Source organism: Acanthaster planci, linkage group LG14, assembly GCF_054643075.1.
Source record: "Acanthaster planci isolate LZ-2023a linkage group LG14, COTS_SCS, whole genome shotgun sequence".
In the NCBI taxonomy this organism is placed as follows: domain Eukaryota; kingdom Metazoa; phylum Echinodermata; class Asteroidea; order Valvatida; family Acanthasteridae; genus Acanthaster; species Acanthaster planci.
In genome coordinates this window covers 14,996,137-15,020,788 of record NC_141790.1, presented here as the reverse complement: position 1 = coordinate 15,020,788, position 24,652 = coordinate 14,996,137, and the positions used below count along the sequence as shown (strand labels likewise).

General features: G+C 43.1%; 1 protein-coding gene across 27 annotated transcripts in view; it reads right to left on the bottom strand.

The window, feature by feature from the left end:
- LOC110977858 (dedicator of cytokinesis protein 9-like) overlaps positions 1-24,652 on the bottom strand; it is a 90,041-nt gene that overhangs the window by 7,206 nt on the left and 58,183 nt on the right. For 12 of the 27 annotated variants that reach the window (XM_087145389.1, XM_087145390.1, XM_087145391.1 and 9 more), the window contains 20 exons: positions 24,060-24,327; positions 20,495-20,560; positions 18,777-18,923; positions 16,071-16,241; positions 10,310-10,645; positions 10,072-10,138; positions 9,550-9,603; positions 6,397-6,503; positions 5,980-6,095; positions 5,632-5,769; positions 5,456-5,512; positions 5,030-5,155; positions 4,662-4,766; positions 4,158-4,373; positions 3,328-3,495; positions 2,540-2,662; positions 2,307-2,420; positions 1,694-1,837; positions 1,154-1,364; positions 241-431 (listed from right to left, as the gene is read on the bottom strand). In XM_087145389.1, coding sequence (XP_087001515.1) covers positions 241-431; positions 1,154-1,364; positions 1,694-1,837; positions 2,307-2,420; positions 2,540-2,662; positions 3,328-3,495; positions 4,158-4,373; positions 4,662-4,766; positions 5,030-5,155; positions 5,456-5,512; positions 5,632-5,769; positions 5,980-6,095; positions 6,397-6,503; positions 9,550-9,603; positions 10,072-10,138; positions 10,310-10,645; positions 16,071-16,241; positions 18,777-18,923; positions 20,495-20,560; positions 24,060-24,327 — 2,925 coding nt within the window. Of the gene's footprint in view, positions 1-240; positions 432-1,153; positions 1,365-1,693; positions 1,838-2,306; positions 2,421-2,539; positions 2,663-3,327; positions 3,496-4,157; positions 4,374-4,661; positions 4,767-5,029; positions 5,156-5,455; positions 5,513-5,631; positions 5,770-5,979; positions 6,096-6,396; positions 6,504-9,549; positions 9,604-10,071; positions 10,139-10,309; positions 10,646-13,371; positions 13,612-14,768; positions 14,835-15,383; positions 15,456-16,070; positions 16,242-18,776; positions 18,924-20,494; positions 20,561-24,059; positions 24,328-24,652 lie in introns of all 27 variants that reach the window. The other 15 variants (XM_087145376.1, XM_087145377.1, XM_087145365.1 and 12 more) reach the window with 15 other exon arrangements.

Here is a 24,652-nt window from a genome sequence, read left to right as displayed (position 1 = left end):
AGACAGGCTGACGGTAAGGTACTTTCATTTCATGTTCAAATGCCTGATCCTGGTTCAGGTTAGTTGAGCCAGAAAACAAGCGATTTCATGATCTCAAACCAACTGTATTTGACCTTGGAGAGCTGCAATGACTGGAGAACTACTGAAGCATGGAGCAACCAATTGGTCACTTCAATCTCTACCGACAAACCTCACCTTCGATGGTAAGACACATGAAACAGCAGCAGCGTGTGGACTGACCTGTGTGCTGACGGATCCCTGCAGCAGCAGCTGCACCCGTTTCATGTCTACGGTGTCCGTCATCAAGGCGTCGTGGAACTCCTGCACCTTGGCCTTGACCTCGTCGATGGCAACCTGGATGGGATTCAGCTTTTTGTGCATCTGGTACACCACCTGGATGCGCTTCTTGACGTAGGGGAAGGCGTGAGAGGCTGGCAAAGCAGGACAAGAAACAAAAGAGGTGAAAGGAGGGATTCGCAGAGGACAGAGAAGAAGACAAATCTAGCGATTCTCAGCGGTGTTGAGGTCGAGTGCTTCACTAGTACTTTTTATTAAGTACTTAATGTACCTTTAAGTACTTTAACAAACACTTGTTAAAACGAGTATTTGTGACCCACAATGGGAGACTTTGAGATGCTTGGAGACAACAGACACAACGGTCCTTTTTTGGGTGACATGGCCATGCACATGCAGTTCCAGGCAATTGCACAACCGTGGACAAGGACCGGTTTATCTGTCGCCACCCATGTGTCTCAAAGTCTTCCATTCCAAACATTACTGAAGAATTGAAGCTATAATCTGGAAACTGATGTCAGTATACACACACACACTATGCAAACTCCACAAAATTGATTGCTTCCAACTACTAAAGGTTCCGGCAGTTTGCTGGATCTCTTTGAAGAATGAAACTTGATAGAGGAGAGGTACTGAGAAACGTCAACTATAAACTCATCAGTCTGGTTGTGAAACAAGTGCTTTCGCTACTAACACTGGGTGAAGAATAAGTTAGGAATGTTCTTCTGACACTTCATACATAACTGAACCTTGATCAACATGCCACCACGCCAGTTCACACTCAAACACCGAGTTACCGAGTAAGGTAACACACCCTCTCATGTGCCAATCGCAGCCGAGTCTCTACTCGTGCCCTTACTTGTCACGATTGTTTTGAGTTTACACTGCTCCTCCACGGCTCCCCGCGCCTTGCCCCCTTCAGTGTACGGCGTCTCGTAGACAAAGCGTCGGATGTTATTGTTGCGCTCGTACGCCGTCTGTCTCTCCTGGAGATCGTGGTCATCAAAGTAGGGCTTGACAAACGTCAGCTGGATGTAGGCGATCTTGGGGTCCAAGTCATCTGGATTCACCTGCAACATAGAGACTTGAATGACTTGATAAATCTTCAAGGCAGAGTTTTTGAACATCCAGTTTTTTCTCGTGTCTGGAACCCAAATCACTTAATAAACCTCCAAAGCAATGTTTTTGGAACATTCGTTTGTTTTCTTGTGCGACCTGTGAACCCCTGCGTGACCCGTGCAGCTAATTCCCAAAAAGTACACAAATTTCAAGTGACAGAACCTCTTGCTTTGCCAAAATTAAGCGCTGATACGACTTTGATTTAAACCAAACAAATTTGCTTCTCTCCACCTCTGGGGCTGGGGTGTGCCCCGGTCCGATCTGATACAGACGGACTGACCTTGGAGGAATCCCTGATGAGCTTGACATTCTCCTTGCCAAACTTCTCGGTGTACAGGTTGAGGAGTCTCTCGCAGACGGAGGCCAGCGTGGTCACCTTGGGTTCCTTGTAGATGAATTCCTTCCCGTCATCCTCTTCAAAATGCTATCACAGGGGAGAGAGTGAAGGACGAAGGGAATTATCACTGGATGTGTTTGGGCCTACGCTTGGAAGCAATATGTCACAGTCACAACTACTGACTACTAGCAAATGCCATGAAACTTCTTGCAAAATTAACATCACCAACCATTTTGGGTAGCTGCTGCTGCATTAGATTTAAACCAACCACCCGATCCCGGCAAACTCGGTGGTCAAGTGGTTAAAACACCTGCACAAGTAAGTGGGAAGTTGTGGGTTCAAATCCCACTCGAGCAAGCTTATGATTTTTTTCGCAACTCTTGGACCACGCTTAGAGTTCAGTGTGAATACGTACGTCCATGTAAAGCCAGACCGAGTAAAAAACACAGCTGGTTCATGGTGAGTCTTTTGCTGGGCATACAAATTTGCCATGGAAATGTATCTGCCCAGCCAATGTTACACAGTCTAATGACACACTCGAACCATTCCAACTCACCTGACCGAAGAAGGCCACTCGGAAATACTGGCCCAGCAGTCTCCGGCCAGAGCTGGTGACTTTCATGACGGACTTGTAGGCTTCGCATAGCTTGCCATATGCCATAGCAAGGCGCTGCACAGAACAACATGGAAACCTGTTACCTGGGAAACTGATCCATCAAAAGCCACAGAAGTTACTGACATGAATGTAAGCCACACGAGGAAAGGAGTTCAAGGAAGAGAGGAACTCACATGGAAATCCCTTTGCTTCTCGTAGAATGGAATGATCAGTTTGTAGAGCGCCCCCATGGACTCGTAGCGTTCAGCTTTCTGCAGGGCCTCGGCACATCGTTCCAGCTGCTCGAGCAACGTTTGCTGGGTGGAGGAAAAAGTAAGGTTAGGAAGGACGCCGCATAAAAATCAAGAGCAATCTGCTAAGGTCCTGCAGACCGAGAAGCAGTGTGGGACGACGGCATTGGATGTGAAGGGTGTGGGACTGAAAATAAGTGGTGTCGGATTCAAGCTACGGAGCATGTCAGACAAGGCATGGGATCGGACGTTTAAAGGAAAAGGTGCCAATTATACTGGCATCCCATATCCAGGCAAGAAGGATTGGAACACCAAACAACATTGCCAAAAAGTGTAGTCAAAAATGGATTAAAGGACTGCAAAATGTTCCTAAAGCCTGGAAGAAATTGAAGTCCTGTAAAAACCTCCAAACTAACCACTGTCTTGCACATTATTTGTGACCCACCATCCCAAAACCAGGCTGAAGTAGGTAACTTCATAACCCTAAAACAGTGGAACTTCCACTGCTCAGATTTTCATGGGAATTTCACAGCTATTACTACCCGTAAGAAGCTTACTGCAGTATAAAAAAATACGCTGAAGGCCAGAATTGTCCAACATCACAAATACCGACTTCAGCCTGGTTTTGGGATGGTGGGTCACATTTTGTAAGCGGATAACTGTGGATTGGGCCGGATGTGAGAAAATGACTGGGCGAGGTAAGCATTATGAGACAAGGATCGATCTCATACCTCAGAGTACTGTACATCTTCCAGTCCAATGTCTTCCTTCATTCCCCTCTCTTCGTTCTCGATGTTAGGGGAGATGTCTCGGAAGGCCTGGCAGCCGGCCGGGTAGATCCCTTTCCTCTTCAGGTACTCAGCGATCAACGCTGCTATGTGGATGTTACAGTGAGCCGCCTGGGTAAGGATTCAAGACATTGCCACTCAAGACAGAATCTCCTCGGCACAGGCGGGGCCTGAAAAGGACCTAACGAGCTACGGCTAGGTCTTTTGTCCGTGCATCTCCACATAATTCCAATGGAATGAAGACCAAGAACTAGCTTCAGACAAGAGATTCGGATGCAGCCTAAGACTTCCAAATCTATCTATCATGACAGGAACTTCATTACACTCCATCTTACAAATTCAATCTGACATATGTGAAGAAAAATGCAAGTCCTGGGCCCAGTTTCTTGGAGCCACTGAGCGAAAAATTCTGCATGAATACACGGCTTAACATCCAGGTAATACACAGCCTCAGCTGATATTTGCTGACATAAATTGTCTTAGCTATAAATTCTACTAAGCAGCTCCATCGAGTTTGAGTCTCAGACTGAGTCCAAATCAACCGGCTGTGGCTGCGATCTACACACAAGTCTGTAAGAAGCGGTCGTAGCCACTAGCCAGCAGACCCATAGGCTCAAGTTGCAAAAACATGGATACTTGCTCAGCCTAAAAAAATTTCTGCTGAGCTTTAACAGATTACCAGCCGGACTGTTGTAAAATGTTTATTGCCTGTGACTGCTTCTCTGCTGAGTTTTGCTCAGCATCTAAATTTGCCAAGCAGATTTGCTTAATACCTCGGAGTAGTTGCCATGATTGATGTGGATGACGGCCATGCTCTCCAACCAGGTACGGCGCAGCTCTGGCGTGCTGGCATAGCTCTTGGCCAGTGAGTCCTGAAGGTCCACCAGCATCTCAGGGTCCTTCTCATGCTCCTTCATTTGGGCTGTGGCCATCAGCACTGTACGTATCTTTTTGGTCAGGTCTTTGACGTGGGACGGAAACTGGGTCATCTGAAGTAAGCAATTCGGACGAAAATTTAGTTCAAAATCTATTTATGGAGATGACAGAAAATGTGGACTTTCACACATATGTACATTATTTCCAGCCACCTTAACTTTCAGGCTTGACCCAGACGTGGGTGCATTCCTCTCATTTGAAGAAATTTTGTGCACATTCAGATGAAGTTAGGTCTTGCAAACAGTGCCCTCTACTGCTCCTGTACAGGGTTAACTGGGCTTCTAGATTTGGTTTTCAGCACGAAGTCTTTCTGGTGCAATGAGATGAGAAGATTGACTTACAGACATGGACTTGTCGCTGACTGCATAGTTGTTGATCATGGCTAGCGACTCCTGGAACCGTACGCTGTTGGCGTCGCCGATCAGCTTAGAGACAGAAATTACAACCTGTGGAGTTTAAAGATCAGGAGAAAGACCGACTCATAAAAAGCATTATATAGTACTATCAAAGAAAGAAATATGACGCAAAAAATGAAGCTGAAGTCAAGATAAGAACTGATACTTTATTATTTTCCAAGTTTGAAATTTTTCAGATCAAAAGCAAAAACTTCGGAGCCTAACTTGAAATAGAACTGGTACACAAAGAAATCAAATCAATCTGATAGAATTTTAAGCCCCATCCTAACCCCTGACCTTTGACCTACACCCACCTGTAGATGAACTCTGACAAAATCCTTCCGGGTGGTGAATTCATAGTTCTCTTTCATGATCAGGTAGAGCAGAGCACAGGCCTCACTCCGCAGGGATGGAAGCTTGGAGTTGAGACACTTCAGAGTCTGTACAAAAAAAAATTTACAAACGAACTTCCATCAATGCAAGACGTCAGGTTGTTGATACCACAAAATGAGTCTAAGGGGTTGCTTTACTCACTGGTTTTTCATATGCATTAGGAGCATACTCAGCTCCTCAGTTCGATATATCACTCTCGGATTTTATATTGTCATGGAAAGGGCCACAAGTTGAAAAGTAGACAAATCTCATTCATTTCCACTTGCGCAAGACTCCACATGGAGGGTACTGGCGAAATCATTGAGAAGATTACAATCACAGAGCTAAGACTCAAATTTGATACTCACTGAAAGACAGAGGTCTCCACACAGCTGGGCACTTCCCTTGAAGAGGGCAACCGGGAACTGAAGGAAAAAAAAAACATGATTGTCAACTACAAATATCAAATAATTCTTTTTATAAATAGTTTCGCCCAGCGCATCAGGGATTCCGTCTTCAAAAAAACTATCTTGAAGCTCTTTACCTTGTGAACGAGGGAGCGGAGGGAAGCAAAGACATGCCTGGACAGGGTCTCCGATTGACCAATCTTGATGAAGGACAGGAAGATGTCCATGACCTTCCGCATCAAAGGGTTATCGCCATCATCCATGTCCAGGTTGGGCTAGAGAGACAAAAAGTATTGATGGGTTTTTACTGATTGGTACATCCTGATTATGGAGAGAAGCATTTTCACAGGTTAATACGCTCGGAAGACAAGCATAAGATGAGCTCTGATCACTTTGTCATAGTTCTGAAAGATGCTCATGACAATTTATCCCGCTGCTGCCACCGAATCAGCCCAGACTCTATGGCAATCCACAGCTGCTCTTACCTTGAAGTGTGTGCAGTACGTGCCCAGGACATCCAGAACAATCAACCCCACCTCAGCACCTAGATTGGCCTCTTGAAGCACCCTGGGTCCACCCTCAGCCTCTGCCATCGCAGTAACTGCACATAAAAGCAAGAGGTTTAAAAATGCCCTCAACATCCCGTCTGTTTCCTTAGCCACACAGCTAAAATTGATGGCAAAACAGTTCTCAATATCAAGCATAAAGTTTTCACAAATGCCAAAAACAGCACTCGAGCCAACTTTATCTTTCAAACATTTAGAAACAGAAGGATTCAGCACAAGATGCTCGTACAAAGAGCTCTGGTCTTGGCCTCAGTATCTCCTTCACAAAAATGAGATTGAGTGACGTTTCAAGTCGCGTCCCACAAAGCAAGCAGTCAGCATGGGCTTTGTACTAACCTACTGGCAGCTCTCCATGCAGTGATCTCGTCTGCACTGCTCTGGCTCTGGCGGCTGGTAGCGTCTTGCTCTTTTCCTCCACGTGGCTGGTTGGTTTTTCCCGCAATCTTTTACAAATGCAGAAAAGAGGATCAGAATTCTGGATCGCTTTTGTTTCAGTTTTTTCTCTTGTCAAAGTCAAACCTGATGTTGTAGCCAGCCAGTAGTAAACCTACAAACAAGGTTTACATGGCCGGCAACTGCAAGTTCTTGAGAATGCTCGACGCTTGCTGGCCACAAGTGGCCAATTGGCAGACAAATTGAAAAAAAAAAGCCGCAATAAAACATCCAACACCTTCTCAAGAAGGCTATAAACCAAATTTTGCCAGATATAACAGGGATACCGAAACTCAAACATGACTTCCCTGGCCACCAACAGAATGACACCAGCTTTATAAACATTACTACAGGCAAAGGCAAATTCAAGAGGCTAAGCAAATCTCCTTTGTCTATCACTGCTAAGCTGTAACAGAGGCGATGCACGCTTAGCCAGACAAACAAGCCAATCCCACAGTAATACAATTCTCAAATGTCCTTGAGATAGATGTACTGACAAACAGTTGGCTACTCTGCTTAGCAGCAAACTGTGCTTACTGCTGGGAAATATTGTAAAGATGGCCTGACGTGTACCTTTGTTTAATAGTCATACTACATGCACATTTAACATGCTCAAGATATAAGTTCAAAATAATGAACAAGTCCACTTCAGATGGGAAGCAAGATTCATCTGTGGTCACCTTGTCCGATCAGACACTTTCATTATCAGGAATCATGTCCAATCAATTACCTCTGGCAGGTTTTTGTCTATATTTCATTTAACATCTCTATTTTTTCCTGTTGGTCTGAGCACATTTCATTGGTTGTTATTTTTAGCACAGTGCAAAAGAGGTTCAAATGGAAGCCGTATAAACTATTGTGTGGCTATTTTGAAGAGATTTGTGCACCAGATTTGCTTCTGGTACCTAGCTGACAGTTCTTGCAATTTTGCTTACTATCTGCACAAAGGCGACAACACCACCTATGGAGACACTGTCTCCAATACAGAGAGCAACACCAGCTGAAAGATTCTCGACAGAAAGGCCAGATTTCTTGAAGCGTTTCGGGAAGTATTTGAGCTCAAACACCCACTTGGAAGAAAGTCAACAAACGACCATATTTTTCAGGAAATCTGTTCTTCACACACGACAGGAACAGCACCAAGGACAGACCTCCGTCAGGGGCCACATTACACACTCACGATGGAGGAGTTGATCAGGTTAGTACATGAAGACAGTCAAACATGCAAGTCTAATATGTTAACACATCGCATTAAGCATTCCTGTGAACGTGTAACTGAGCTAACTTCAACCATTAACAGAAACCGAGAAAAAAAATACATCTGAAACCAAGTCTGCCCAAGATTTTAAAGATCTACTAAGACAGTAATTGTGCCTTTCAGTTGGATTCGGGCCAAATAGCATGCTTTAAAGTGAAGGACTTTCCCGTCACTAAACAAGTGCATGAAATTTAATGCCCAACAAAATCGAATACCCTCGTCAACAGCAATCCCAGCATGGTTCGACAGTTCGGAAGATTGCCGAGCCCCATGGAAACACTAATACATGAATCAAGAGTGCTTATTTTCTGATCGATTGTCCCTTTAGATGCACAAGTGATAGTGGATTTAAATTCGACGCCTACATCGTGCACTGAATACCTCAAACGAGTTAGATTGAAGATGCACGCAACTTATGTTATTTGGGAAGAGTAAGTTTCTTTCAGGGAATGCACATTCCTGGAACTGGTTAGAACACACTGATGCAAGAGGCATGCGAGGGCTTTGAGAGCGAGGGCTTTGAGAGCGAGGGTAATGCAGACCGGATGCACACATTCAAGCTCAGATCAGAATCGTTGGCTTACCATCAAGTCACAGAATTGGTCATTGATTGGACGACGAAGAAATACAAAAAAGTATGAAAAAAAAAAGCGAGATGATTAGAATAGAGTTTCATACTGTTAACAAACACAAAGCTACACAAAGCTGGTAAACAAGAACAGAAATCAAGAATGAAAATCAAACGCAATGAGGACAGTAAGACTGAACATAAACACAGGAACAAAATCACAGGTAACACAATGGAAATGACCATAACCAAATCTTTATACTGGAGGATAGAAACATCTAACAGTGAGGGCAAACTTCAAATGATGAATTCTCAACACACCATGCAAAGCACAAGTATTAAACGGCGACAACAAACACGACACATGCCTCTTAAACAATGGATGAATGGTTCACATTTGTTCGTTCACAACGCACGAGAAAAATGACCACTGAACAAAATCAGACTAGATAGAGAGACGAGGAGCTTGCGCCCGGATCTCGGGTAAAAATAGACGAGTCTAGAGATAAATGGGGGCCCTGCAATGCAGCAAGCTCACAGGAACATGCTTTTTTCTGATAGGTCAGGAGACTATAGTCTGCAGCTTCATGCACCAGGAAGGCCCTGACATGCGTTGGGGCACCACTCCGGAGACAATTACAACAGACCGTATACATGGCATCCCCAATTTCAGTCATATTCCCCAACGTAGTGTAGTTATTGGAAAACATTCAGTTCAAAGAACCAGACTATATTCTACGATTTCATTCCGACCCCCAAAATCACCTGGTACCATCCCATTACGGTTTTAAAATTGATACTGTGCGTTCAGGAATACGACTGCAATTGGGGACGCCGCGAGTACTGTCTATTCAGCCTCATGTAAGGTGCTATTCTACATTTACTATCAGCAAAGTGTACAGTCTATGCCATCGCTGATTACTATGTCAGTTCATGTCAGGCTCTTTCCTTCTACTGCCAAGTGTTGCGGTCAAACTGTGAGAGATAATCGAGTCTCAGTTCATTTCTCAGGTGACGGCTTTGTCTCCAACTTCGGCCTCAACTTCATTGCTCACTGTTGAACTTTACCGTTCAAGCCAAACGGAAATACACCACAACCTGACCTCGCTACACTGCAGGCTCTTCGCGGGGGGAGGACGGCCCTGAAATCATGAAGCTGGAACTGGGAGCCTTAGTTCTGGAAATCCTACAGTGCTTAAATCAGAAAGAAAACCTCGCCACCAACACCTACCTTGCCGCTATGATGTGCTTCTTGCCCTTGTACTGGAACTGATACAAACACATTCTGAAGGGGAGAAAAAAAACACAAAAATGACAAATCAAAGCGACAGCTTCATTAACATTGGCCACTGAGAAATAAGCAAAGCTAGAGCTAATTCCATCACAAATCCTGTCATGAGTCCTGTCATAAGACAAGTCACAAGTGACATACAGGATAGACAGTGGCGATGGAATGCTCCTGCTTCCACGGGTGGCGGAAGCGGGGGGGGCAGGGGGGCCTGGCCCCCATTTTTTCCTATAATTGGGTGGGGCTTAATGGATCAACCTATTAATGACTGATGCCTGATGGTTTAACAACTGGGCCCCCACTTTGAAAGTCATTCCGCCGCCGCTGTCTGCTACAGTTCATTTGAATAGCTTGTGATTCAAATTGAGACCGGATGGCTCGTCAAAACATTGTGACCGACTCAACTTCATGTACAGTAGTGTCACAGAAGACAAGACAGATATGAGAAACTGATAAGGCACTCACTCTAAGACATCAAAGAGTTTGATGTGGTCGTCTTCACCTGCCTTACTCCACCAGCCCAGAAGCACCTCTGGAAAAAAAATTACCATAACGGGGTGAAAATTGTTAAGCTTGTTCTGAGCTAAATATAGCTTTTCAGATCCATGTTTGTCCCCAGTTTGCTTGACATCAAATGACCAAGTACATGTACACTTCTTGTACCCCTCCTGGAATTGACACTTTTGCCAGAGGTCGGGCATACCTTCGTTGACGTTCTTGACGATGAACAGCAGGCACACTAGCAGGTCCTTGATCTCGTGCTCCATCAGCTTGTCGTACATGATGGTAGACTTACTCCGCTGGTGCCCCTTCCCGGCGCCCGGCGCGGCGGTGCCCCCCGTGAGGGTGGACTGCGACTCGCTCCTCTCCGAAGAGTCTGAAAGCACAGAGGTGTGGGCGGATGAGGGGGCGCTCCCCGGCCCTCCGCCATTGGCCGCGGACGCAAACGGAAAGCCGCTACCACTACTGCTAAGCGAGCCGCTGGAGCCCGTCCGCTCGACTTGCTCCAGGGGACGAGGGGTGGATATCAAGGGTGTACCTGATTCGGGGGTGGGGATGAGGGAGGAGGGAAGGAGGGGAATGGGAGTGAAGATGAGAAAAAAGCGGGTGCAATGGTCACATGACAATGATGCAATGGCTGATTTACATACATGCTCACTTTGATGTACAGTACTACGACACATATATTTGTTCAAAAGCAATTACAAAGGGAAAGTCAAACAAGGAGAAACAGTGGAATTGGAAATATTACTTTAAAATCTAGAAACTGAATTCAGAAAAAAATGGCAGTTTTGTTACTTATACTGACCCTGTTACTTTAACAAGTTGGCCACCTTGGCCTGTTAACACACCAGATTAAGGCTTAGTCTGACCACGCACCTATTGGCTATGGCTGTATATTTTTGCCACTAAAGTGCTGGTTTGACTAGCCAAAGCCAAATTTTCTGAGTTGGACAGTGCAAAGACCCAGCTAAAGTAAGTAGATGCAAGTGGTGTATTGAACTTTTTTTTCAAAAGGAAACACGACAAAACCGAGCCAGGATGCAGAAAGACTCGTATCCAAGTTTTTGGCATTCTAGGTTGATTCCAAAACTGCCATTTTCCGACTTTCACTCTACTGTGTTCTACATTGGGAAATCTGAATGACAAAACCACTCACCACTACCCAGTAGCAGTGTTGTAGTCGAGACCACTTAAGACCTTCACAAGACCACTTAAGACCTTCACAAGACCACTTAAGACCTTCACAAGACCACTTAAGACCTTCACAAGACCACTTAAGACCAACACAAGACCTCCAGTCTGAATTCAAGTCACAAGCTATTCAAATGAACTGCAACAAAAGCGTTCCTTTGTCATTGTTCACCCTGTCACTTGTGACTGGTCTTGAGATGGTCTCGACTACAACACTACCCAGTAGCTTCCATTTGATTCCAGACCATAAATTGAGCACTCACTTCAAAATAATCACCATGCTTATAAATGAAACAGTTGCTTCTCAGAGATGCATACTGCAAAGCAGACCATTCTTAGATTGGGTTAAAACATCCAACAAAATGCAGTGCTTCATGTCAATCACGCAAAACTAGCACTTGGAAAACTAGAAACCATATCGGTATGAAAATGCAAACAAAATATGAGATGAAACAAAAATTAAAACCAAAAATGCAATTTGTCCAAAATGCAATCGACAGTTTGTCCATGCAAACAAACAGCAAACCAAAAGTTTTGAATGGGTAAGGAACTTGGAATACTGAATGTACTTTCCATGCTACTAGTCCAAGTACACTTTTGATTGTTGACACTTTTTACATTTTTTTTTCTACTCAATTTAATGGTATCTATGACACGATGTGGATGAAGTGAAGGGAGGGGAAAGAGGTAGGTTGGGGAGGATGTAGAGAGCGACATCGATTTCACAACGGCCCCCCCGCCAAAAAAAACTGGCTCAGGAAATTTACATACTAAGTAATCATCAGCTGGGAACCAGTCGTGTGAATGTTGAACTGGTGCCCGACTTTGCTGAGTAATATTTGTCTGTGCTTAGCAGCCCCCGTATCGCATCCACAGACCCTCGGCTCTGCGTACAACCCAGGTGTACCACCAATAAAATGCACTGGTGAAACGCCGGGTCGTTTGTGCCACACTGTCAAGCTTTGTGTGGAACGTCAACATCATCATTACACAGATTCTTACAACTGTTGAACTAGTCATGAACGGGTCAGCATACAACACAGAGAGTTACATACACATACCATAAGACAAATGACACACCCATTCAAGTACTGTTAAATACCTGATATTTCCTTGCCATGCATTTCAAGCTTATATCTAAACACCAGCTTTCTCTAAACACCAGCTTTTAATAACGAGAGAAATTGTCAAGCAACAAATATTAAAGCAACAGTAGCAAGTTCTTCTTACAATGGTAAAACATCTGAATCTGGACATTTCATGCTACAGAAGAAATGCAGACATAAACTCTCCATCACTGTTAAAAAGCATGCTTCATAACAAAACAAAGTAGGTGTATTTTGACAGGTTTGGTTGATTATTTACGACAGAGGACAGCTTTGACATTTAAGAAATGAGCGCAAGGATGGCCAGTTGACCTGGGGTGAAAAAAAAATTTAATGAATGACTAGAAATGACAATGAAGGAATGAGATAAATGTCGGGGTTTTATCTTTTAAGAATTTTTTTTTTTAAAGGACAAATGGCAGGAAAACACAGATATTCATAGCTACAAAAACAGGAAAGCTTAGCAAAATGTACAAAGAGGACATACTACGACTGACAGAAACACCGCTATACCCTAACACATTCAAATAGAATGGTATTATTTTCTGAGTTTCACAAAGCGGGTTAAGGGTTAAAGGTTAAGGGTCATTCAGAGTGACACAAAAGTGGAAGGGCAGCCAGAAGGTTATCACAGTGAGCCCAGTTTCTTTCTCTTTTTTCTTTGTCTTTCATTATTCTCCAACCAAATTGAAAGATCAATGCCCATCACAGATACATGTTAACTGTAACCCGTAACCATGTTCAATTCCGAAAGATTCAGTGTGCATATAACTGGCACATGCTTAGAGGTTAGGGCTATCAGATTTATTGGCTGTTGTTATCAAAACGATAGGACCCAGTGCTGGCTGAACTCTTGCAGAAAGTGGGGTTTGCAGTGGTCTGACAGCACAAAAACAGTCCGGGAGAACCTAGGTATCCAGATTAGTTCACTTGAGTCCAGGTTTATGACACCAAGCCAACCAACCTCGACTGGGCGTGACCATAAGAGTCGGTGAGGACATGGTGGTGGTGAAGGTGACACGCCCCGAAGAGATGGTCGGGGAAGGGGGTGGTTTGGACAGGGAGATCTTGCGAAAGCGCTGCGTGGAGGGCGCTTTGAGCGCGTCCACGATTGGGGAGTCGCGGCCCGAACTGGTGGGGGTGGGTGGCTGTGAAACGCAGGAGGTTGGCGGGGAGGAGCTGCGCTCCAAATTCTCCGGTTTTTCTTCGGTGGGGAGAGCAGTTTAGTTGGCGGGGAATGGGTCCAAGGTGAGGACGGGGGTGGGAAGGGGCGTGGCAAGATGATAAATCCAGCGGGTGGAGCAGCATGAAAATGGGAAAAAAAGAGGTGAGCATGAGATGTTTGCTGAATCAAAATGGGGGGGGGTAGGTGTGATCAACGGACAATTCTTGGCATCCTCTAAAATGTGCCGTGATGGTTATGAAGCGCTTCAAACAACTGGAAAATGCTAGATGAATTAGTGAAGAATTATCATGGCTTCAAATGGACAGAAAGGAAATTGTCAGGAAGATGTTAAAAGCTTCATTTTACCGGCAGCATACGAAGAAATGATGGTACAAAATGGCAGAGTGAATTAAAATATACAACAGGCTAGAATGTATTCCAACATGTCAGTACGGAAGCAACTTGTGAAGAGCTGGGCAAAATGCAAGAAAAATCTTCACATTAATTTCAACATGACAAAATATACAACAGAAAACGGGCCTAAGACTGGATCCATTTATTTGCAAATAGGTAAAGTGTTGTGACTCATGAGTGACAAAGGAACCAACCATGTTGATTAATGAAGCAAACACAGAGCATGTAATCAATATATCAACCCTGCATCAATGGATTTCCTGAGAAAAAAGACATTTGATTATGGGAAGTGAGCAAATCCAGACTTCCAAACAACGCCCTTTCCTAAAAAAAAAAAAAGGCAAATCTTTGCTGATAAGCCCCATCAGGGCATCACATGAGATGGAGTCGAACTAGGATATCAATGAGACGGAATGGAGGTACAACATAAGCTGGATGTTGCTCAGGGTGACAAAAGCAGGTGTCACATCACTGACACTATGTGGCACGTCATGAACAGGAGGTAGGACCATGAACCTAGCATGTAATGGGTCGAACGGCACGGGTTGGCTTCGAACCATGAAATCCGTGATTCACAGGCACCTTTGATGGCATGCCAAGCTTCCAGTGAAACATGAATAAACCTAGCTGGAATCAAACCGAGACTGCCATGGTACAAGACATCAACAGAAGCAGGAATTTGTACTCGACAACGGTAACCTAGCAGGACTTGGTACAGAGGCATGGAGGAGGCCAATGGGCACCGATGAAAAGCCCCACATGGGACCAGTCTCAGACCAAACCTTTGACATTGGCGAGGAGACGGTTGAAGGCCATCACCTGGGACTCGTAGTCCTTCCCCCACTTGCCTGTGTCAAAAACATCAGTTGCAAGTTGACTCCATGTAAAAAGTTGAAGAGATTAAATAACTAGATGGAAGGGAACCCAACAGCCTATATAGCTAAAACAACAATCCAGTCTGCCAACAGCTGCATAAGCACCCACAAATACGCACATACGTAAAAAATGTGATTGTAAGTCACAATGAAGCATTTTATATTTCTTACCAGTAGGCTAATTTTTAAAAAAAGAGACATCCTAGCTTGATACTTTCCCAAACTGAATTGATTTTTTGTTAAAAAAGGGGTGGAAAACTTTCGCCATTTCATGACTTCTGTCTTCAGTGGCAATGCAGATGAAATTTGGAAGCTCAGATGAGGTCATTTGAAAAGGTAAGAGAAGAGCAAATGTCCCCAAAGCAGCAAAACCAAGACAAAAATAACTGTACTCCTTGTGCAATTTCTGATATTGTCACTAAAAAAACTTCAGCCAGAAATCTGTCTTTGATTATTTTCGTAGCAAAATAAAATTTATGTGCTGTTTGAATCTTCCTGGCAAAAATATTTGTTTCAACCTACCGTTGGTCTTACAATAAGATACTCGTGAAAAATATCGTCGTTTTAGGTAATTGATCTTGTCTTCGGTTTGACCTGTTTTTTAAAGACAAGAACCCACCGAGAAATGGTTGACATGAACGGTAAAGACAGCAAAAAATGCGGCTGAAATTGAAAATAATCACAGCGTGGATTACACAAACCACCGATACGAGAGATGATCCAGGTGAAATAACAGAGCAAACTTTGCCTCTCTTTATAAAAAAAAATCACTTCACAAAAGTTGAAAGGGAAGTTCCCAGTAGGGTACAAATAACTAAACCATTCCAGTGAAAATAACTTGAAAGACTCAGGAATATTAGGGGGGGGATTGTTATCTAACATGGAATAATGGATAGTGCAAGAACCTTCCAAGTTCCCGTCATAAAGTGAGCCTTTCAAAAGCCTCCATGTGCCAACAGACATCTGAGCAGCGGACGTATCAGTGTTAATACATTGCAAAGGGTCATACAGACAGCACAGCCAGTAGTGGGATTAAATTTTTGTCAGTGAAGATGATTTCAGTGAAAGCCGAGTCCCTCCTACAGGTGCACCTCGTTAATTTGTTACAATACGGTAGCCGGGTGTAAGTCTCCAAATAACCTGGGCCCCCGGGTGATACTGCAGGTTACATTTGATTTACTGCGGAGGGAAATTTCGGGAGAAACAAACCTTCCAGAGAGGTGGCGGGCGAGCCGTGGTCCCCCTTCCCGACCTGGCTCATGGGGTTCTGCTTGCGGAAACGGCGCGGGCTCGCGTCCCCCGGTGAGGAGGAGACCGGGGACAAGTGGGTTTGGGAGGAGGAGAGGCCAGGTAAGGTTAGATGAAGGCTGCGGAGAGTGTCTAGAAACAGAAAATTGAAGGACGGGTGAGAGGCATGCAAAGGGGGTGAACAAAAAAAAGAAAACGAAAAGAACAGAACGTAAAGAGGAATAAAAACAGGATACTGGGAGAAATCAACTGGTCAAATGAAACAATCAGTCAAAGAGGTACATGCTTTGAAGAAAATGTAAATATATATACAGCCATGTAAACCGTTTAAGACATCTGGGAATTTCGGTCATGCAGTTAGGAATGGAGAGATGACAGATCCTTTTAATCTCAACTGCTAGAAATCCATATGATTCAGTGACATTGGACATCCACTTTAAAGGTACATGTCAAAACTTACAAGTGGCCTGAATTATCGTTTTTTACATCGATATGTCCAATTTAAATCACTTTAATTTTCAAGGTATTACAGAGTGCCAAAGTGAATACATCACATGCACACTCGTGTCTTAAAAAAACATTAGCGACAGTACCTGCACGTCAACCAACGCGCGCACGTACCCCATTCATCTGTACAACATCTACTGGTTCTTAATGACATCACACTTCAGTACTCTACAACAGGTGTGAATTGCTGGTAAATTGTTCTAAGGATACACCCCTACACTGTAATGGTGTGATCCAATTCACTTTGGCGACATGTTCCAGCGCCCACATTGCGTACGTTGCCTACATGGGATGGGATACACGCTGCCGTGCATAGCGATATCATCAGCATGTGGTGCTAGTCTACGTACGTTTTGGTTAGCAAATAATTCTGTTTTGGAGGATAAATTTGTGATATTTTCGAGGCAGTGTAAGCGAATTATTGAGTGCAAGACTGAGATAGGTGACTGAATTTATTCTTCAAATGTACATGTATAAGCTACAGGGTCATTTGTCACTCAGTGTGAGAACCAACTTAAGCCGCGGCTTATCGAAAATTATGGTAATGTGACGATGCACTTTCGTATATTCTAATAAGCTCGTTCCACAGTAGCGATATTTTCAACACATTTTTCAAGATCGATGTTTTCGAAGTTTCATTATTTTCGATATTTCTCCAAATCCAATATTGATAGTGATATCACAAAATAACTAACATTGGCGATATCGATATCAAACCCATATCGATATATCGACAGTGCTTAGCCTGAATAAGCACCATGACCTCACACATGTACACCCAAGTAAGGCTGGGTCCAACAGGAGAGTTAACGAAATAGATCAGACAAGACTAACCGTGTTTACATACGCATGTGTGTGTATTTCAATGAAGAAACATGCAGAAAAATAAATCCACAAATTCCTGACTAGTTTGCAATATCTAAGCCCTCAAAATACCCATGGACCCAGCACACATAACACCCCCCAAATTTATAAAAAAAAAATAAAAAAAATCAAAACCAAAATGGCAGAATGAGTTAATATTACCAGCCTGTACAAACAAATCAGAGTTTATTGTCATGCAGATGGTGGGCGGAGCCATGCACACGCTGGGCGGAGCAACCATGGACAGCTAAAAATTGAAGAAATCAATCCGAGTCAACGATGGGATTGAGAAATCACTCGCATCGTGTCACATGCCTTCGCTTGGCAGTGAGAAGGGGGGAGCAAATTAGTGGAAATGGGGAGACATAAACTGCATGCAACGGAAGGTCTGGGTGGGCCGGAGGAAAATTCACCGTGACAGGTGCGTTCGTTTGAACAAACCTCCACGGAACAAATGATAATCAATCTAAACATCGACAAACTTGGCCACCAAGAAACCGAAAATTACAACATTTGGGTCTGAGATTGCTGAGGAATCTTGGCAATTACTGTGGAATTAGGTTTGGAAGGTGGGAGAAACCGGGAAAAGCCAAGGAAGAACTTGCAAGAAATAAGGGGAGAATCATCTACAGAAAGGGAAGCCAGGATAACTGAGGAACCTACAAATCTGTCATTGACGAGATTACACTGGTTATGATATACAGCCTATCCAGTCTTTACTTATGAATTATTCAGTACTTTCTATATTAAATACATCAATATCTCAAATACCTCACTCGTATAAGATAACGCCATTCGACACATTTGACATCAGAGTCAAGTCTGAAGCAAGAGTGTTACTGCTCAGTTGAAACTGAGAATAGCAGTGTTCATATCTCCAAAAAAATTAGGTTTAAGAAAAACATTTTTACAATCAGTAGGGCTTGAGTTAATGTTTGTTTACTCTTATTGTAAGTGCTAGCACAAGCATTAACAGTGCAATCAAATGCCTGTTTTGGGAAACAGTGATGAATTCAAAATAAAAACTGAATATTCATCATGTGATCCTTCTATCACTATTGGGAGTAAGTCACATACCGTTACCCTACTTCAATAATCATTTGGACTGTCATACTCTTTTGTTTCAATTGCAAAAGTAATACGATCAAGTCAATGCAAATTAATATGCTAGAAGTTTAATCAACATATCTTGAGCTACAGAGAATGGAGTTTGTTGTTATGCAAAAACAAAATGAGATTAGGCGGCATGGGCTGTTTAGGTTGGTGAGGCAAAGTCGACCAATGACGACGACCAACCTGACATGCCCATCCAGGACAGACGATTGGCCCGCAAGCTGCTGCGGTCGGAGCGCGTGCTGCTGCGGTCGGATTTCGAGCTGCCCCGATCCGACCGGCTGACCTCACTGATTGACCTAGTGGACCCCGACGAAATCTCCGACAAACCTGCATTATTCACGACCAGGTCATACATTATTCATGACCAAGGTGTACCATACATGCACAACGATGGACCAGCTGAGGAAAAAAACAATGCTGCATCAGCCTAACTACTACCATGTCATACATCATTCATGTTCAATCATTCGTTATTCATGAATAGGTCATTATTTATTCATGCATGTACGAACAGTAAAAATTAATCTTATGCAGGGGTTGGTTGCTTGCCGGTACTTGCTATTTCGAACGGTCTTCCTATAAGAAAAGAAAAGGTTTTTATTGAATACAACAAGCTTATTTTCTACATTTGTCCCACCTGTAAGAGAAAAAAGTAAAAAAACAGAGAAGTTGAGCATTACTTTTTATTACGACAACTTTACACCATAATCAAACAATGGCAAACTGAATACGATAACAAATGTTTCAACAGTGTAAAAAAAATGACACCAAGAGATATAGATTGTAACAGCAGTGGAAGGAAATAAGAAAATGAGATGAAAAGAAAGACCTACATCACTTTATGCAATCAACAAAACATAAATTAAACTCAAGAAGTAGTTGTGCAGTTCATATGCAAACGAGTGAGCTCTGTTGCACCTTGCAGAAACATTCTGTGGACAGTCAACATAGTTACACTGACAGACAAAAAGTGCCATGTGGGCCACATGTATGTGAGACAGGTGAACTCTACCCGAGACTGGTTCTCAACAAACATCCGCTGAAATGCCAGACAGTCGGCTTGTGAAGATCTGCGGCACGTGCACAAAGCAAAAGAATTCTGCGTGCTCTATAGAAATCGAATTGTCAACTCTGTGGAACGTTCGGAACAAGAAACTAGATGTAGATGCTCTGTAATCAGTTGGTAAATCTGGTGGTGAACAACCTTAGTTTTACAAATGAGTTCATTCTAGAGTGTTCAACTCTCTTCGTATGCCAGCCCGTGACACTGTACGTGTACCAGTCACTGGTGCTGAAATGAAGGATTTTCATGTTTCTGCCTCTAAATGAGCTATAAAAATAACTAGGATATCTTGATTCTAAGGCAGTGAAATGGCTTGCTGTCTACAGTGTTTTTAATGTCCTGTCCTTTTTTTTAAAAGACAATTTGAAGAAAATTAGATGCTTCAATGTGGTCTGAATCAGAAGGAAGTCGACAAACAAGGGTTTGCTATTCAAATCTCTTACTGACTTTCTGAGCAAACTACATTCCAAAAGACACTTTTGTGAAATGAGGGAAACAGGTTACAAGACTAAGATAAAATGGCTATCCCTGGTGATTTGCAGCCAAGGACCTGACCAAAAAAGCTCTGAAATATGGTTGTTAAATGATCTGAAAGATGGGAAGTTGTTCAAAAAAACATTTGTAAACTAGTCTGACCAGTTTGCAGTGGAATGTGCACATTACGCCATTACTGTGAAAACTGAGAGAACGAATTCCCTGCACAGTTCTCCACAAACAAGTAAAATGTGGCAAACATGACATGTTTTGTGCTTTCTACAAAGAATGGAAGAATGAATCAGTGACAACATGAGAGACTGGGAACCAAAAAAACCAAAGAGAAAGATTGTCAACCAACCTCCGGCACTCATCCGTCGGACGTGCTGATTGGGTAAGGCAGGAATCGACGTGGAATGCCGCACTCCTGTTAGAGGGGGTGGAAGAGTGGTTTGGAAGTTTATGATTATGAGGTGACAATATTAGTGTGAAAAATGAACATTTTGGTTAATGTAACCAAAAATGAAAAAAAGGAACAAAATTAAAATATATTCAGTTGTGTGAACTGTGTGGTAATTTTTGGCATTTTTCTGTATTTTGGTCTTGGAGCAGTGCAACTGTTAGACAGAAAAGAGCCCTGCGCGAAGATGCAAAGTTGCAAACTTAAACAAGCTGGAATTTAGCACTTTCAGCCCACCCCCAGAGCATTAATGGAATATTCCAATGTGGATTTACATCCTCTCTTCACAAAGTGCCACAGAAATGCCAACTTTTTTTAGGGGATGAAATCGAGAGCTTGGAATACCCCACTGACAAGTTCTGAAAGAGCATTTTATTTAGTAAAGTGCATTTGCAGAGGGAACTTGGAAGTGTGACTGGCAGTTTAGGATTTGGGATAAGGAGCAAGTTAGTTTGAGGTAGGCTGCTGAGGGTTAAGCCAAGATTTGAGTGCACTCTAATCAAGAGAGAATAACAGAAAATGGAAATTACTCTTGAGAATCAGCAACACACAACACCAGCAAATCATGGAAATTTTTTTGAGAGAGAACACACAGAAATTTCAACCTTTCTCTGGTCTCTAACTGGGGTCAATAATCTTGGGGGAAAAACCCAATTTGCCCAAAAAACTTGGCTCCCCAAAATAACACATCTATCCCATAAAACATCTGTAGTAAATCATTACAACGAACACATGACTAAACACTCACAAATCAACCAAATCAATGAGAAAGACCGACACTTCTCACCACGAGTCAACACAAACAGAAAAATACATTTTGACACCCAAAAGTCAGAGCATGGGTGCCGCAGGACACAGCACTAAACTCTGCCAACCTACGTATCAGCAAAGCATTACACCATGCACAACTCAAAAGGCAAAGCAGGGTAAAAGAAAAGAAATCAGGGTGCAAGGGGAAAAAAACATGTGGCGCTAAAAAAAGAGTTGACAGACGTCTGTAGCAGCTTCATTTCATGCACATGTTGATGTCAATTCTCTTATTGGATGTTCGTTGTTTTTGTGTGTGGTGGAAATGAACATTTCACAGAGAGTTTCACAAAATACTTGTTCTCTTCTTTAATAAAGTTGAGCGTTCCAACATTACAGGTCACTCCAAAGGATTTTCATAACTTTGAAATGTTTTGTCTCGAAGTTAACATCAGTTGATCTGTGAATCAACCAGGAAGAAAACAACGATTTCAGGCAAGATGATGATGAGGCTTGAAGATGCTAGACATGTTACCATGGTGACTGATCATAACAAGCACACTGAAGCATTATAGAATACGGTAGTTTTGGTGTAGAAAAAATTCTGCAGTCCAATGATCACATAACCACAATCCTATTAAAAAAACCACATTTCCTTGTCTTTAAAACTTAACAATTTTGGACAAAGTTTTCTTTCGGGAAGAAACTACTAAAAATGCTCCAGGCTGTTCTTGTTATGCAAGTCAACCAAAATGTCAAATCTGTTTTACAATACAACATTGGGCAAAAGTAGAGAAACAAAACACAAAAAGAAAGCATCCCGCAACCAAGCCATGTAATACACAATCATTTGGTGACCAACAGACACGATGAGAATACCCATGGTCTTGATGCCGGACGTTCCCACACTGAAGGAATGGGCTGGCTCAAGGGGAGAAAATATACAGTGACAGCGACCCCCCCCGCCAGATGGACACGGACGTTAATAAGGGGAGGGAAAAACAAAAGAGAAGTTGGAATTTCGGTTAATGAGGAACAGAGAGCACCTCGGAGAACTCGGCCGGCTGAAACTGAAAGCATTATTTTGGAGAATGGGTTAGTGGACTGCGGACAAATATCCGTTGATCGAGAAACTGTTTGGAGTGGCCAGTGTGCATTCAAGACCACCAGAAGATCCAAGTGGCGGCCGTGTTCATTCTTGATCTTTGACCTCAATGACCTTTGACTCCCAAGGTAGACCACCACTGTTTTTCACAAGCCAATTGGGTCTAATGAAGTATGTTTGCTGGCCACAATGCTTTTTCTCCCTTAAAACAAGCTTTATTGTGCCAGTTTTTACCACTCAACCTGGTTTAAAGTGCCAATCGACACAACGAGTCCTGGGAAAGAATACTTTGAGGTCTCATGGCAAAACTCCAGGGCCTCGCTGTGGTCTAGAGCCAAAAGCGGATAATCCATTTTTCTTTCTCAGTCAACGGTATTTATCTGGAAAGCTTCTACATTTTACTTTGATAGATGGGTGTCATTTTTCTGAAGGCTGCTAATACCAGCACTCTCCCGCTGAGAAAGGAACCATTTAGTACAGGTATCACACCCCCGTAGAGGGCAGAATCCTAAAGTTAGTTCAATTCGTCTAGTGCCTGGCGGGTGGACGGATGACAGAATTAAGTTGGGGAATATTGACTACTTTCTTGTGCCCTTTTGTTCTGACTTATTTTGCCAGAGATTGTTTCTGATTTACGCATTGATTTCAAGCCTGTGTGCCAAATCAAGTGTGCCAGAATTCAAGGAAACCTTTCCATGTGACCCTCTTAAAAGTCTTAGTATGTGAAATGCAAGCTTGTACCTTCCCACCAGGCAGTTGACGAATTCAAATTAAGACACAACTCCAAAGCAAATACGCAGAACCATTGAAGTACACATAAAAGATACAAGTATTCATGTTCACTGTAAACGTTCTAGAAAAATATTTGCTACTTATCAATCAATGTTTCTCGGAGCAGATCTACATGTATTCTGATAAATATTTAAGTTACTTCTAAGTATAAGCTATGACTATAAGTCCTTTTTTATTAATCACTCGGTAAAATGCAACTTTCCAAATGTGCAAAGTCTCATTTCATGTCGGATTTCAAATCCACAGACCAGTTTTTGGTTTGTTTTCAAAGTCAACTGCATTCATTCCAATATGCAACCATGCAAAGACGGCATTAATGTCAGTGTTAATGTCACTCGGAAGGTTTACCAATTCAAATAACATGACCAATTCAAACATGGCATCACCAAAAAAAAAACCAGTCCACTATCACACATTATTTCGGAGCTATAGCAAGTTGGTCAGTAAGGAGACCGATTGATTTCAAGTTGTTCACAATCTAAGGATGTTTTTTTTTATAATCAAGAGTGACACATTTGCACAGTTACAACTTTTTTTTTTAATCCAGCCCTGCTAAATGCAACAGAATGCAACACTGAAGGAAAGGTGTAGTGTGCCGTTATATTTGGTAATGAATACAAGTGACAGCTTGATAAGGCTAAAGCCGGTGTTAGTCTAGTGACCTGCACAACACAGACTCCTTCAATGCACGTTGATGCATTCTGCTGTATTCAGCATGGGGGCTCATTTCAGCTGTGTTGCATTCCGTTGCATTCACGGCAAGGTGCCTAGGGAAGAGAAATCCCACGGTGGGGGGGGGTTAGAGTCCAAGAGAGTTCCTACCTCTTCCAGCGATCATGTCGAGCACGGCCGAGTCCCTCTGGAGAGACTTGGTCTTGGAGGCAGCCGTGGACACGCTGTTGTGGCGGTCAATCACCGGCGAGTCCGTCAGGAGAGAGCTGGTGGACAAGGACGACATGTCGAAGAGGTTCTCGCCGTTGACGGAGGCAGAGCCCGGGGTGGGTGGTGCCTCCCGGGCTAGGCGGGGGGCATTCTCCAGGATGATGGAGATGAGGGGGAGGTAGAGGGCTGCAATGCGGGCTTGGTATTGCTGCCATGGCAACCAGAAACAGATGCATTTGGAAAATCAGGATACATTTTGCATTAAACTTGTCCCCAAATAAATTTGCCTTCAGTCAGTTTCCCTCATGACACGAATGTGAATTTGTGAAATCAAATCACGACGTTTCCACCTTGCAAATTTCACTGCGAATGTTCCATGTGGTATTTGGATACCATTTCTACAATCTCTCTTAAGAATACAGGTGCCTTATCATGAGCAAAAAGAATTATTTCATCAAGAGTAAGAGTACAGATACAAGTATTTTACCATGATTTGGAGAATAAAGTTGAGTCTTTCGTGAGTATGAGTACAT